The 16762-nt window shown below is 37.3% G+C and overlaps 2 protein-coding genes across 2 annotated transcripts in view; one reads left to right on the forward strand and one right to left on the reverse strand.

Annotated features, from left to right (window-relative positions):
- Positions 1–10562, forward strand: part of LOC146466999 (acyl-protein thioesterase 2-like) — a 16641-nt gene extending 6079 nt beyond the window's left edge. The window contains exons 3-10 of the mRNA XM_085126710.1: positions 1222–1287; positions 1882–1929; positions 2770–2840; positions 2938–2997; positions 4096–4211; positions 5205–5247; positions 6792–6913; positions 8398–10562. Of these exons, the coding sequence (XP_084982836.1) occupies positions 1222–1287; positions 1882–1929; positions 2770–2840; positions 2938–2997; positions 4096–4211; positions 5205–5247; positions 6792–6913; positions 8398–8442 (571 nt within the window). The 3' untranslated portion in view covers positions 8443–10562. The remainder of the gene's footprint in view (positions 1–1221; positions 1288–1881; positions 1930–2769; positions 2841–2937; positions 2998–4095; positions 4212–5204; positions 5248–6791; positions 6914–8397) is intronic.
- LOC146467000 (uncharacterized) lies at positions 9687–16447 on the reverse strand. Its single transcript, XM_085126702.1, has 2 exons — positions 16383–16447; positions 9687–14196 (listed from the first exon to the last, which is right to left on the reverse strand). Exon 2 carries the CDS (start codon positions 14171–14173, stop codon positions 12464–12466), a length of 1710 nt encoding a protein of 569 aa, XP_084982828.1. The 5' UTR covers positions 14174–14196; positions 16383–16447; the 3' UTR covers positions 9687–12463.
- Positions 16448–16762: the final 315 nt, after the last annotated feature.

Below are 16762 nucleotides of genomic sequence, written 5' to 3' on the forward strand. Positions count from 1 at the left end.
CCATTTTGTTTACTGTAATGTAGGAAGGCATGAAGAAAAGGCATGGGAACTGAGAAAAGCCTGCTTGGACCATTGCCCGTGCCTGTAAACGGTTCCTGAGTACATGTACTACCCTTGGAGGTAGTGCCCATCCCTGGGCACAGTGCCCAGATTTTTTTTCAGGCTCCGACAAAAAGCTATGTTCAGACTAGGTACTGAGCGGGACCTTAGTAACCAACCCAAACAAAAAGCTTACCAAGTGACCTTGCAGTGGGCGATTTGTAATGTCTCATCCAAAAGGACATGGATGTTGATAGGGGGATTTTAATGATATGCTATAGTATTGCTCAAAAGTACGGACAGTACATGTTACTAACCTGTTCACAAGATATGATTTTTGTCATGCATGATTCTCGTATTCACAATAAATTATAGAGACGTGGCACTTGTATTGAGAGATGCTTAATGATCTTGCTCTTACAAAATGACTCAATACATGTAGTATGTGAGCAAAGATCTATCCATGTACACGGCAATTGGGTGCAGTTCATCTGTAGTCACTTCATACTCCAGAAAGCATGCTTTAAGACCGGTTTTATCGATAACTCTTTTACATCATAGTCACCTGAGGTTTATGTTAACCCTATCTAGCTAGACTGGGCTTTTTTTGTCACTAGAGTGCATCTATAGCTAGAAGTCTTAGGATCAATACTTTTGTAGTTATTCTTTTTTTCTTCCTTTTCTTGAGCCCACCTCAAATAGCTCGATTGCTACCTGCGGGTTCTCAAGTCTTTGCATGTAATTTTATTATTTATCCATTAAAGTTGTTGTTGTTGTCTCCTGGGGCCTGGTGGGGAGAGGGGATCCCCCCCTCCATAACTTTGCAAAATAATATAAAGCTATGTCAGTGAGGCTTGGCGGATACATGGAGATAGTACGTCCAAAGCTGTTCAGTCATCAAAACCAATGATGGAACACTAATGTGAGCTAAATCTTAAAAGTCACAGTAAGGAAAAAATTTTCTTCATTTAAAAAGGGATTTTCCATTTTCTAAAAAAGTGTCCTGTCAAAAATTGTTTTTTCATGGTAACATCAAAGTTACTAACCAATCAAATCAAACTTTTTTCCAGATAAATTTCTGAAAAAGTTGCCTCGGGCAGAATCTGCCTACTTCCATTTGGTCCAGACAGGGTTAAGGCTGGGTTTCTATGATCACTATTAAAAGCATCTTTTCTTCTTTAGGCATGGCTGGAGTTCCGCATTTGAGAGCTTGGGAGTAAGTCACATGAAATCCATTTGTCCAAATGCGTAAGTACTTCAGCAGCATTGTATTAATGTCTTTTTTTCATTACCCTCTATTTAAAGGGCCAGGGGGCCCGTTTCTCAAAAGTCCCGGTAACTTATCGGGCCCAATAAGTATATTTTTAAATGTTTTTGCGCCGATTACACAGTGATTAGAGACATGATACTTGGCCAATGTTTTCATAGAATTATAAGGTTTTAAAATTTAGTATTCAAAGCTAACAAAAATGGACTTCTGCTAAGAAACATTTATCACCAAAGACACTTATCGGGCTCGATAAGTTACCAGGACTTTTGAGAAACGGGCCCCTGGAACCAGTCATCTTGTTTGCATACTTGCCTTGGGCAAATCTGTAAACAAAATAAATAAATAAATAAATAAACAAATAAATAAACTAATAGGTAAATAAATAATGAAGGTAATTTGAATAAAATGGTAAAAAAACTTTTTAATGTCAAATTTTTGGCTGAGAATGATGTGACTGGTAACTTTAAAGCTACAATAACATGTGAGGACTTTTTCAAGGCATCTCTGCAGGACATAATTTTATTTGGTGCAACGAGAACCCTGGTCACTGTTCCTTTTTGTAATGTTTTCAGACCAGTCAACCCAGTCACTTTAAATGGAGGTTTCAGGATGCCATCATGGTAAGTTCAATTCTGGTTTGTGGGGCTAATGGAAATTAAATTGTAGATTCTGGAAAAAAAAAAAAAAACGAGGACCAAGCAAGCAGCCAGATGTGACATGTCAAATATTGTTAGCTAAAAGGTGATTGCGTGACTCAATGTGTTGTTACAGTCAAACCTCTCCTTACAGACACCGGTGCTTTCTTAAAAGGGGGCGCTGTCATGGAGATTTTGCTGTATGTTGGCAAAACTGCTCAGTGACATTAAGAACCCCATCTTTAAAGTAAAATTGCTCTTACAGCACCAGGAGAAAAATTTGAAATAGTTTCTCCAAGGAAGAATAAACTTTAATCTGTTCAGTTTTTTGCAAAAATTCACAGGCCATTGGCCAATTTTTCAAACTGCAATCCATTTCCATCCTGTCATCTACAGACAAAAATGATTGAAACTAGTTTCTGTGCACTACTGTAGTAGGTTTTTTTTTAACAAAAGTGAACCATTATTTTAATGTTCCCCTCAATACAAATATCTCTTTTTACTCTTAAAAGTGGTACTAAAAGTGGGTGACACTGCAAATTTCAAATTTCAAAATTCCAAATTTATTCAAAAATCCAGCAAGAAAAAAGAAGCAAAAGAGACTGGCCCGCAGGTAGAGAGAGCTTATCTGGGCAGGACGTACTTACAACTATTAAAGGATAAAATTAATATTATTATATTTATTACATGTACTAACTGTAATCAAGACATTTAGATTGATACAAACAGAATTTAGGGAAGGTATATATAAATAAATCATGAGGAAAGCAAAAAAGTCGAAATATTATTTTAAATAATATTTAAGTTAAATTAAACTTGTTACAGGTTTGACATCACATCGTTAAGCTTCAATGCATCAGAGGATGAAGAAGGAATAAAGAAGGCAGCTGCCCAAGGTTGGTTTTCTTAAGTAGCGAAAATGTTTTTCTCTTACTTAATATACATGTATTGTTATTTAATGCTTTATCACTGAATAATATTTCTCCTTTGCAGTAAAGTCATTAGTTGAGAAAGAGATTGAAAGTGGAATACCATCTAACAGAATTGTCTTAGGTATGGTTGTTAACATTTTTTTGTTTTGTCAAATCCTTTACTATTTTGTTTAGAACTTTGTTTATAAAAATTATTTGGCTCAAAAATGGCTAAAAGTAGAGCTATACATTCTTTTGTTGTATGTGAAATGCCGCTAGAACAACAACAGCAAGACACACTATATCAAGTGATTTTGCAAACTAAGACAAAACAACTTATCCTTATTTGGTCAAGTTGCTGAATGCCAATCCATTTTTATTCATACATCTTCATACCATAGCTAAAGATAGCTTTTTTACATTGTATATATATAGTGTCAGAATACTAGTTAGAGTAATTTGAAACAAAACTTAACCATAATTAATTTTTTTCGGATTTTTCTGATTCCAATAAATTGTTAATATTTTTTGTAGAGTAATTCTAAACATAGGTCATACATGTATTAATTATAGCTCCTTTAAACAAGGACCCACACTATAAAAGGAATCTTGGCCTGGCCAAGCAGCCAGTCATTTCGTTGTAGACACTGAGCTGTGAACATCACAGAGTCCATGCGACAAGATACAGTACAATAGGATATTGACAGAAAAAAATTGAAATTCATAGACCTAATGCAAAAATGGCTGACATTTTAATAATTATTCTTTTGTCTGCATTCAAATTGGCCTCACTAGCCTCGTTCACGGTGAAATATTCTTTTGATTTTTGAACTCAAGAACGAGGTTAGTGAGGCTAATTTTAATGCAGACAAAAGAATATTAAAATGTCATCCATTTTTGCATAGGGTCTATAATTGCATGGTTGCCTCATGAATAAAGCTGGAGATTTCATCATTTGCTAATTTGTTTTTTCATGTCAATAATTGACAATATATTTTGTCCAAAACATTCTTTTTACAGCTTAGGGTTATTTTTTTAAAGACACGTTTGGCTACATTGTATATTTCTTGAGATACTGATTCCACAACGTTTGCTTCCTACATTTGCTTGCTCACTACGTCCACCATCCCCAATGTGACGTTAAGGCGGTGACTGCTTAACAAAGTTGGGAGGAGCTATCCCTTTTATAGTGTGGGTCTTGTTTAAGCGTATCAGTTTTAATGTGTTGCATTTGTCCCAGGTGGATTTTCTCAGGGAGGAGCTCTCGCGCTGTATACCGCATTAACCATGGACAAGCCACTTGCTGGTATCTTAGCACTAAGTTCATGGCTTCCTCTACACAAATCCTTTCCAGGGGTAGTTAAAGTTTTCTTCTATTTTATTTTGTTTTAAAAATGCAACCACCTGTAGTGCGCCTTACAATAACATGCAGACTCTGAAGTTCAAGATTCAACCAACCCCTAGCTTTTTGTTCAGTGCCTTCAATCTCTACAGCAGACCTCTAGGAAAACAAAAATGTCTGGCTCAGCAGGGTCAAAAGGTCATGTTCATGCGCTGTGATTGGCAGATTCAGAACCACCTTGTCGCTTTGTCTATTTCTGTATTTCTGTGGTCAGACAGTTGTCGCAGCAGTGCAACACAAAAATCGTTAGTTGCGTTTGAAGCTCAGGGTCTGTATGTCATTGAAGGCACAGTAAATGAATTTTTATCAAGTTGACAACCACCTGTTTAGCATTTCTCTCCTCTCAGCAGCCTCTTTCGCCAGAGTGGTCAGCGGCCTACCAGTAGTTAATGAATACATACTTGATATACCTTATTCTTAGTGTATGAAAACCCCCAAAATGCTCACAAAAATGCGTAGAGAAGTTCTGAAAACTTTAAACCCGGCAATTACACAATGCTGTTAGTACACCAACAGGTTAAAAAAAAATGGTTTTCTATGTGCCCAGTGGCTGTGTTAGGTTCACGTTACAAGGTATTGTGGTAAAATGAACCTTCTTTTTGCGTACGGTGGATTCCACCAACTCCCATTAAACTGAAATGAAACCCATCCCAAAAGAGCACAATTCCTCTTATGCTGACTAAAGTGTATTCTAGATGTTCATTTCATTATGAGGGGCAGAATGAACATAACACTATTCTTTTCATTCTGAAAACAACATGAATACCTTCTATCCCAAAAGAACGCACGTTCCTCAAGACTTTACAAACATTTCAATGATATCATGAATAAACAAATCTGAGATGTTTCTCCAACAACTGTCACTTTCTTATGTAGTCTTAAAGAGACGTTACTTGTCTTCAGATTTAATTGATTTATTCCTGTTATGTTTTACTGGTTAATTTCAGTATGTTAAAGGGAATCGTGACACACCTATACTACAATGTCACGGTAAGCTGTTTACTGGCCCTATTAATTTTGTATTTGTAAATTATGTTAAGAACTGTTCCTATTCAGCTTGCCTGTCTCCACCATCAAATGCTTAATATATATTATTAACAGACGGTACACCGTGGTGAGGTAGTTACAGGGGTTTATGTGTTTGAATCAGTGATACAGTAGGTCAACAATTTGTAAATAATTTTGATACTTCTGTTTGGTACTATATAATTATACTGTTTACAGTGTACATGTACACTGTAGTAGGTGTTTGCTTTTAAGTCAATTAAGAAGTTTCATTATTAACCTTAAGTTTATAATCATATACTTTACCATTCATATTTGCAATACACTTCTCAAATTCATTAATAATTCAAAAGCCAAAGACAAAGAAAATCATGCACCGTGACGTGTTTGGATATCTGATGAAAAACTCCTTGGTTTTTGCATTCTTAATTTCTCCTTCAAAATGAGTTTGTTTGAGAAAGTTATATCAAACACTTGTCACAGTGTTTCATCACAATATCAAAAACCTTGAAGTTCATCAAAAATACTCCGCTACGCATCATATTTTCAACTCTCTTCTCGGTGTTTGATATGTGATGAAACACTGTGCCTCGTGTTTGATAAATGACATTCATCTCTGATTGACCGTCTTTATTCAAATGTGTAATATTAATTCAGTTTTGGATGCTTCATTCTAGATGGAAATTAAATTATTGGTTTGTAAGTGCACAGTGGACCTTTTTTAAAATACATGTTCATGTAGCAGGTCAAAGACATGCGAACTTCATAACATCGAGTGGTCAGTACATTCCATGTCACTGTAGTTGTAACAGAACTTTACACAAGCATTAATAAGTATTATTCTTTGAATGTCCCTCTATCAAAACTGTCATTTGCAAGAACACAGGTCTAAATTGAAGTTTTAGTATGTACTTTTCGATAAACAGCAACTTTATTCGACATCATTAGTAAAACTTCATGCCTCAACTTAAATTTCATCCTCTCCTCTGTAAACGCCTCCTTTGCGCTCGAGTGGAGACAGATAAGGGACTAGAGAGAGTGAAGTAACGAGGAGCGCGGGGGACGATATGAAAGAGTCTCTGCAGAGAAGAGAGTCAGAAATCCTGCAATGCTTTAGCATTTAGTTATTGATCCTGTTTAAATTTTTTTGATAACAATTATTAATTTTTGATTTTACTTAGAAACCCTGTTTTAGGTTCTCTCAAGCTATTGAGTTGCTGGCCATTTTGGTTGTAGTTGCAGTCACAATGTGCCGATTTCAGAAAATATTGATACTCCCCCCATGGGAGGTTTTTGTTTTGCACCCCGTCTCCCCAGGAAATTCCAGTTTACAAAATTTGACTTTTAAGACACCCCCCCCCCCCCCCACCCTCTCCCTCGTAGGAATTTCTGATGACCTTCCATGGTGTGAGTATGGATTTTTTCTGGAACTGCACAATAGACCATAATTTTGATAGTCACTAATCACATCCCTGCATTGATATGTGGAAAGGTTCTTAAATGAATCTTCTGTATTTTTTGCATTGCAGGGGAAAGTGACCCTGTTGTAAATATAACATTTGGAGAAATGACGAAAGGCCTTTTACAATCATTTTGTTCAAAACACCATTTTCAGAGTTACCCTGGTTTGGCTCACAGTTCCAGTCCCAAAGTAAGTTAGGAGAAGGACTAATTTCTTAGGTCTTTGTTTTTGCAAGTGAACGGTGCACTTTATTTCATTTACTGTACATGCTTCAAGTTGTTTTGGGACAGGGAACAGAAAAAATATTTGATTGTGATGCCATGTAAATTGATCCTGACAATCAACCTTGTGGGTGCAAAAACAGGATTGTAACTGAGCATAACGTCATGTGGTCTTGTTAGACATCTGGTGAAATTTTTTCCACAAGATGAAAGCAATGGGCATATTACTAGTAGAACTATTTTCTTGGTACATGTACTTCATTCATCTATCAGGCCTTCTTACCCTCTTTCAGCCTTTCCACTTGAGTAGCTCGTTTTTCCAGTGTGGCGGGAGCTAGGTCTTCACAAATGAATAAGCCTACCACTTTCTCCTTTCTGGCCTTTCTTAGAACAGCTTCATTCTGTTTCCAGCTCTTCGGGCGACAGACAAAGGGCCAGGGCTGATCTGGTTTAGTGGCTGTTCCTGGTTTCTTCCTTCTGTCTACTTTATGGGCTTGGTCAATCTCGATTTTGAAAGCTTTGTTTCGGGATCGTTTTGTCCCAGGTGACTAGTGTCGGCCTTCATCTTGCAGATAAAATGTCACCAGATGTGTAACAAGATTGCATGCTTTACTCTGTAGTCATGCTTGCTTTTATGGATCAACAAGATTATTGGTGTACTAACAGTGAATTCAGATAGCATTTCAGTCAAATGCATATATAATTCCCCCATTCTCTGTCCCACAACACCGTAATAAGAGAATGAAATCAGGTGTATTGAAGCAAATGTGATTGGCAATGGTTGTGATGATGTTACAGGGAAGGGTGGGATATGCTTGGCTCGAGGTCACAGCATAAATTATCAGAAAAGCACATCTTGGAATTTAACTCCCTTGACCCTTTAGTTTTGGTGGATTACATGTACATTAAGCTTTTAGTGCCACTGGGATTCCAGGACCACAGAGCCAATTGTTGAACTGCTTTACCAGCCAAAGAAGACGTTTAAACTTTTTGAAATTTTCTGACAGATTAAAAGAAGTCTTCCATTTTCTTGTTTTGGTTCTGTTTTATTCTCATACAATCCTATATTAACTTGAATGACGTTTTTTTTCTTTGATTGATATCCAAATACACACAGCTTAATCTGACAAATGGAATGAAGAGTTTTGACTAAATGGCAAAATACTTGTATAGTGAGTCTTCTCTAAGTTAATTACTGGTAAACCAATTACCTTTTAACCCTTAATGTCAAAGAACAAATTCTCCTATCTTGTCCACAATTTCACCTTATAAAAGTACTGGGGAGAAGTTATTAAAATATCAAGAAAATTTGCCTTGAGGGATCATATCCTTGATTCTCATGACCTTAGGGGTTGAGTAAGCATTGATATTTTTTTTAAAAAAGGAGAAATTTAATGCTGACAGCTGTCAGGGATTAAAGGGTTAACTTCTTTCTTTCTTTGTTTCTTTCAGGAAATGTCTGATGTTAAGGAATGGCTCGCGACAGCCATACCTTAAATTAATAATTAGTAGTTAATTAGTATATCCATTTATTTTCTTTGTTTTGTATCAGCTTTTATTTGATCAAAGGTTCTTTTATTAGTTTTGTTAGCATTGCTGTAACAACTAAGTTATCTCATTTGAACAGAATTATTGTGCTTCATAGGGATGAAGGGCACACCACCACTTTGGGCAATTCAGTTGCCTTCCAACAGGATTACAGATTTATTGAATAAAGTGGTCAAATTGGATGTTTTTAAAATACAATAGTAAGGAAACTTGAAAAATGTTATAAAGGCAGATGGGGTAATTTGTGATCAAAGAAAAAGATCGAAACAAACATCAAGGCCGGGTTGTTCGAAAGCTGATTAACGCTAATCTACATGTACGATTAAAAGTTAATCGAGGTTTTCATCTCGCGCTTTAAAAGTAGTTTTTAAGCCTAATTTCAAGCTAAAGGTAAAGAAAAGTCTGAGTCAAATTTGAGGGTCAACAAGCTTTTAAAAGCATCTTTACTGATTGGTAATTAAACTTGAAGCAGAGTTCACATTAATCCAGGATTAGCTTAATCGGCTTTCGAACAACTGGGCCCAGAAAAAGAATAATTTGAAACATCTATTCTATAATGCGTATAATCGTAACTAGAATTTCTGTTTTGAGACAAGATATTTGAAAGGCAAGATTTTTATTTATTTTAAAACACCACTAGAATTTCCTCTTTTTTTGGTTGGGATAGAAAAACTGGAACCTGCAACTTCATGTAAAAATTGACCGATTCACAGAAATTCTAGTTGCAGTAAAAATTGAAAAAATGGAGAGCGAATGAAGTAGTCAAAGGTCGCCATTTTCATCTCACCTACTTTGGGTTGGCTGTTCCAAAGAAATTGTTTGTGATTTACTGTTTAACAAGTAGATTCCATGTTGCTGTACGTCTGTTCAGTAATAGATCACAGATGACGTCAAAATGTGGTAAGAATGTTCTTACCACACTTCGACGTCTTCTGTGATCTATTACTGAACAGACGCACGGCAACATGGAATCCATTTGTTTTATATAATAAAGAAGCAAAAGTTGTTAATGGTGGCGTCATCTATGCGTCTGTCCTCCAATACATCACAAGTAAGAACCAATCAAAATGCGTGTAGAATTCAGCTTATTATATAAACCACATTTGACAGGCAAATTTGGTGTGGGCTTTGTTTTCACTTAATCAATCAACTGCTACCTTCAAAATACATTACAGAGGGTGAGTTATTCAGTGATTTTCTTTCACCAATGAATGAATATCTTATTTCATGTCCTTTTTTGGTTGAAGTTGAGAGCATTCAATGTTGGAGGATTGGTAGCAAGAGCATACGTTGATGAACTTACATGTAACTCTTTTCCTCCTGTATGTTGTTGAGCTCGAAACTGAGCTCATTCCGAAAAATAACGTCATAACTTCAAGTACGAAAGAAAATCTTCGCTGAATAGTCTTCATATCAGTGGTCCTTAAACAAGCACCTCCCTCAAACAGGAAATTCCGGTATAAAGGGGGCTGGCCTGGCCATTCTCACCTTCAGTTGTCAATCAACCTTCGGAATGTAAACAACTGACAAACAACATGCGTCTTTTTCTTCGATAAAATTGGCTTAGTTTTCGGAGTAAACCCTGTTAACCGAGTTAGAAACCGAGGTTTATTATTAAAATCTTGAGGCATTTTGCAGAGGACGTTTGAGTCACCAACTTGGTACGACCACAGGTAGCACGGTAATGCCTTCAAATACGATAATTTTTCTCCCCATACAAACCTTTCGCTATTACACAATGGTCATCTTGATGCTCAAATTACGCGACGCTATTGTTTACATTACAAAGGTCAAAACAAATCGTAGAGCTTGCGTGACCTGTGGTACTACTGAACGGCATCCAAATTTGCATTTCACACCCACAAAGGGGTGGAAAGAAGAAGGGCGTGTCCTTTTATGCGGAACTTCCTTTTTAAGAATTTCTACAAGTCAATAAGCAGCACCACAAGCAAGTGCAAGTATTTGTTTTATTATGGTACCATATATATTTTACACCAGTCAATTTTCAACAATTGGAGTGAAAAAGCTAATGTTATTATACCAGTGTAATAAAATGGTTATTATATTCATTCGTTTTATATATCGTTTACTTGATTTAACTTTTTTCAAGCCATGACGAGGATTATAACTGGGTGCTTGAAAGAAAGAAAGAAAGAAAGAAACACTGAGTGACTTTTGTATTGATTTATCATAAAAGTAGTTTTGAATTTAATTTTTGTGGAGAGTTCCTAATATAAGTAATTTTGTGCTATTATTTAGTGGTATTGCTACGAGTTCAACAAGTTTTCTTTGTTCAATAGTTAGCAGTTTATTATCTTAGTCTAAAAATCACTGGGAGGGATTTTTATGTTTGCCCTCCAACATACACTGTAGTGAGGGTTTAGGTGAGAAAGCTGCATTCAGTCATGTCAACAACAATGACCAAATACTAAAGTGAACTTTGTTCACACACTGTGGAAACATGCATTCCCTCACCTGGTCGTCAACTGGGGCAAATTCGCCTTGTATTTTGCTAACGGTATGAAACTCTGTAGACCTGCAAAATTTTCACCTACCAGGCACAAAGAACGCCTGAAATTCGACATCCATACAGTGCGGTGACGGGACATTTGCTAAATGGTCTGAAAATTAATTGAAGATATCTTCAATTTAAAGAGATAGAGATATCTTGCCAGATATCTCAGTAGGATATCTTGATATCACTCTAAACGAATATGCAGAGATATCTTTAATGATATCTTGATATCAAGGAGATATGAAGGCAATGGCCCGCCATAGGCCAGACCTTGGTCAGTTCGTTAACGGAATGTATCATACGGTATAACCTCACTATTTCAGTCAACCGGCTATTAAGTAGACCTAGCCGATTATCGAACGATGTGAAATTATAACAGTTATTAGTTTTGGATTCAAGTTTGGAAAAAAGAATGCTGTTAGAATTAAACAGGAGTTGTAATTTTTACCAAGGGTTTGCACTCATCTTTCATTTATGGTATTGAAGAAGTCAGGTTACAATTAAACTCGGTTGCGCATGTCACAGTAAAATGCCACGAAAGTGATGATAAAATATTTTATTGCCTCAATCATACCCAATAACATAGAAAGACAACAAAACCTAACTTACTTGATTAGTATTTTGGTAAAGCCAACAGTATAAACAACTTACTAAATTTAACACAACAAAACAGAAGAATGACTGGGATGAAGGAAAGGAGGACGTCATTTTAACTTGTGCACTAACAAAAACGTATTATCTAACAATATACAATGAACTCATAGTCTTTAACATCCTCGGAAACCCAGGGGCAGTCGGGGGCGGGCGAAATGTCGCGACGAAAGTTTTAAAGAATCGGCGAAGGAGCGTTCTTGAAAACTTTCGTCGCGTCATTTCGCCCGCCCCCGACTGACTGCCCCTGGATCTCCAAGGATGAGTCTTAAACAGCAGGGAGTTACAGTTTCCGTGCTCCACAATCAACGACTGAAATTATATCACACTGCAATCAATAAAAAGGCGTGAGAGCATAACCAGGCCTTGATAACGATTAAGAAAACTGATTTATTTTCTGTTTTGTTTCCATACATGTATTTGGCTGAAGTTATGACTCACAATCCCTTGAATTTTACGGTTTAACCTTGCTCAAGTTTTGCATTCCTTGCTCTTGTCTCTGTTTATGCACATACACTCGGCCACATGTGTGTCTTAAACAATGGTAATAGAAGAAGCACACAAACAGCAAAATCGGACCAAAAACAACAACGACAAACACTTCAAAATCAATACTAAGCTGTTATGCTGCCAGCTCCCTCTCAATAAGCATTGAAGAAAGGCCCCATGTAAGACATGTTTAACATAAATGAAGCTCAGTGGCCAGTCAATATATGCAGTTGAAAAGCACTTCCCGTAATTATAGTACGCATAACCTTCAAGAAGAAGAGACACTAGGAAGGTCTTTGTGGCAAATCCAATGTGTTAAATATGAGTCATATGGTTGTCATAGTGCTCAAGAAGCAGGTACTCGCTAGGAAGTTCTTCCTGGCAAATCCAGCAACTGAAATTATTGATATGAGTGACTGACTTCAGTTTTGACAATCTGTTGTTATGTGCACTAGACTCATTACTCCTGGCTTGTTTGCTTCGCTGCTTGCGTTTGTAAGACTTATCTCTCCTATGGGATCTTTCATGTCGGCGCAAACATCCTGATGATGTAAAACACTTGTCACAAGTTGGCAATTTGCATTTGTAAGGCTTCAGTCCGGAGTGGAATCTTTCATGTACCTTGAGACTTCCAGCCAGACTAAAACACTTGTCACAGGTTTTACATTTGTAAGGCTTTTCACCAGTGTGGGATCTTTCATGTCTGCGCAAATCCCCTGCTTGAATAAAACATTTATTACAGGCTTTGCATTTGTAAGGCTTCTCACCAGTGTGGGATCGTTTATGCCTCCATAAATGTCCTGGGTAGCCATAACACTTACCACAAATTTTGCACTTGTAAGGCTTCTCTCCAGAATGAGATTTTTCATGTCTCCTCAAAGTATCTGCTTGGCTAAAACACTTGTCACAGAATTTGCATTTGTGGGGCTTTTCACCAGAATGGATTCTTTCATGTTTCCGCAAATCCGCTGATTGCCTAAAAAACTTCTCGCAAAGTTTGCACATGTAAGGCTTTTCCCCTGAGTGAGATCTTTCGTGTCGCCGCAGACCTCCCAAATCTCGAAACCATTTGCCGCAGGTGTTACATTCGCAAGGTTTTTCTCCAGTGTGACATCTGGTATGTTGCTGTAACTCTCCCTTTGTTTTGAAACACTTGTCACAGGTATCGCACTTAAAAGGCTTTTCTCCTGTGTGGATCCTTTCATGTATTTTCATATTCCCCGCTGCAGTAAAACATTTGCCACAGGTTTTGCATTTGTAAGGCTTCTCTCCAGTGTGGGATCTGATATGCACCTGTAATACACCTGTTGTTTTGAAACACTTTTTACAGCTTTTACATTTGTAAGGCCTTTCTTCAGTATGGTTTCTTTCATGTATCCTCAAAGACCCTGTATTGGCAAAGCTCATGTCACAGTCTTTGCATTTGTAAGGTTTTTCTCCAGTATGGAATCTTTTATGTCTCCCCAAATGTCCTGACGTGGTAAAACACTTATCACAAGTTTGGCATTTATAAGGCTTTTCCCCAGAGTGGGTCCTCTCATGTATCCTCAGCGATGCTGATCTTATAAAACACTTGTCGCAGCTTTTGCATTTGTAAGGCTTCTCTCCATAGTGAGATCTTTCATGCAACTGCAAATTTCCTGAAACTCTATAGCATTGGCCGCAGGTTTTGCATTTGTAAGGCTTTTCTCCAGTGTGACATCTTGTATGTGCCTTTAACTCTCCCTTTGTTTTGAAACACTTGTCACAGGTATCGCACTTATAAGGCTTTTCTCCAGTGTGGGTTCTTTCATGTGCTCTCATATTTCCTGACCAAATAAAACACTTGTTGCAAGTTTTGCACTTGTAAGGTTTTTCTCCGGAATGCCACCTTTCATGTTGTTTCAAATCCCCGGATGTGCTGAAACCCTTCTCACATATTTTGCACTTGTATGGCTTTTCTCCAGAGTGGATTCTTTCATGTCTGCGCAAACCTCCTGATAAACTAAAACACTTGCCACAAATTTTGCATTGGTGAGTCTGCATACTTAATATACTGGTTACTATTCCTGGAATAAAATGGACAGAAAGTGGTCAACCTTAAATTTTCATGTAAAAGTTTTTTTTTAACTATTAAAAAATATGTCAGCCCTTAGGACAGAATAATTGCCTGCAAAAACATAGAAACATAGGAATAAGGTCAGTCAAGTCTGATCATCAGGGTGAGTATAGTCCTATTGTAAAAGACCTTTACGTCACAGAGTCAAGTGATAATGTAAGAATGTATCCGAAAGCAAAACACTTCAAAAATAAACAGCCATTAGTTGTACATGTCCTGGCTGAATGACTATACTCAGAGGAAACAGAGAACTTTTGTGGAAATCCTGTAGCCTTCCTTCCAGGCCTCAACATGCTTATTCAGAGGCTTGGGGTGAAACACAGTAGTGCAAGACCTATGAAAAATGTAAGAAAGGTCCTTGACGCGGGAGGTCCACAACCTAAGGGCTAAAGCAAATCACATTTCCCACAAGGAAACAGCTAATATAATGCTGCTCACTGATATCTCCATCTTTTATGTTAAAAGTTGACAATCTTTAACATTGCCATTATATTTGCTGGGAGAAAGCAGCCTTAGTGCAGCTGGATAAAGATTTATGACATGGATTTGCACTTTAAACTCTTGTGTGTAGACGTTTTTATTGGTAACAAAAAACTACATTTTAACTGCTACTTGAGTGGCTCTATTTGTGTGCTCAGCTTCAGTAAACAAACATTTATCAATATGGCCAAGCACCTGTTTTCTTGGTTTTGAAAATATTTGGTGTTTCTAAAAACAGACTTCAAAATAAATTATCTTGTGAGAAAGCTTTGTATAACCCTCGTGTATAATTGCAATACTTAACAATAGAAATCAAAAAGCAATCTAAAGCATTGCATCAAAAATATGAAGAAGGCATCATGTAGTGTACAACAAATATTGATTTCTGATGTCACAACCTGGTCAAATGTTTATTTATGAAGAAGCCTGCTGCACTGTACCATTTGACTGACAAGTAATGTTACATGTTGTGACCATTAATTCTCAAACTCATTTTAAAATAATTGATCTAGAGGAAATAAAGAAAGTCACTACTGTGACTGTGGTTTAGATATGTCTTCCTAATTACCATAAAATTTTGCCAACTTTAGCCTTGAATTTTCTCTTAAAATATTATTATTGATCATTTGAGAAGCCATATCAAACACTCAAAAGTGTTTTTCATCAGACATCCAAACACCTCCAAGTGGTTTAAAAACACAAGGCTGCACCCCATCTTTGAATCTACACCTCAGTGTTTCAGTTTCAGTTGATCCAGTTTCTGAGTGAAACACGCCTCCTCGTGTTTGATATATTACATCCAAATCAGCGAAGGACCTGTGAACACTGAAGGTATTTGTCGATTATATTGAAGCAAAAAGCAATTTATACATTTCCAAATGTGCATATTTGAACTACAACAATGAATACAACTGATTATTTAATCAGTAAGCTGATTCTTAGTAATATTTACCCTTTCACAATACTTTCAATGAAAATGATTGTGGTGAAAATCTTACTTAACATAAAGGTAGTTTAATTTCATGTTTAACTCTGGATAACAGATATTTTATGGCTGCGAAAGGACTTAAAATAAGGTTTTAGAAGGGTCATCCGAAAAGACTGCCCCCCCCCGGTCCATGGACTCCTCCACCCGGCCAGGTCCATGGATAATCCTCACAGACTGGTCCACAGACTACCCCTACCACAAACAGAGATGGTCACAAGTGTGCAATGTATTTTATGCCACATGGCTGAGCCTGAGCAAGAGCCAACTAAATTTATGAAATACCATGCTCAAAATACCGTATGAGTGGACTTGTGAGCATCTCTTCTTTGCGGTAACTCAGAGTTTTAAACCTGACCAAGTGGAGGGGTCCACCGACTGGGGATCAGTCCTTTCAGAAAGTCTAAAAATCATCCTTGGGGGATATGTCTCCTGACAATCCCTGATTGGGTACAATAAGTACAAACTACGTGTCATGGGATGTCGTGACAACGAGGGTTAGTAACCTCCTCATGCTATTCCATGTCAAAATGAGTGACTATTCCATTACATGTAAACTTGTATCATTCGGATTGATTTTCTACATCAAGTACATGTACTATGTCATGTCATGGCCTAGCTTTACTGGGTGGTATAGACGATACTATGAGTTCTTAATCGAATTTTCTTACCCGTAGTACACACAACTTTTGCCAAATTTCGTTCACAGATGACAAGGAAATACACATTTTCCCTCGACGGCAAGATAGCGCCCAGTCCTTTTACAGAATGTTGCTCGCAACGTTATCAATGAATAGGTCCGAAATACGTATAGACGTAATTTGGTAGTGTTTCTGCGCCCTGACAGTGTCGCTCGCTCGGTAACTGTCTTCGTCCACCCTCAACCACTTGAAGTGGGATTGGCATCAAGCATTCTCGTCCCCAGAGCCCCAACGTTTTTTTTTTTTCAATTAATGAACGATCCAACCGCTGACCAAAAGATCGTAGGCTCTGGGAACGAGGATGAGCATGAAGAGCATCAAGTTCTGTATTGTAGGCAATTGCGCAAGCG

This window comes from Pavona decussata, unplaced genomic scaffold (assembly GCF_977016875.1).
Source record: "Pavona decussata unplaced genomic scaffold, jaPavDecu1.1 SCAFFOLD_140, whole genome shotgun sequence".
NCBI classification, from domain to species: Eukaryota; Metazoa; Cnidaria; class Anthozoa; order Scleractinia; family Agariciidae; genus Pavona; species Pavona decussata.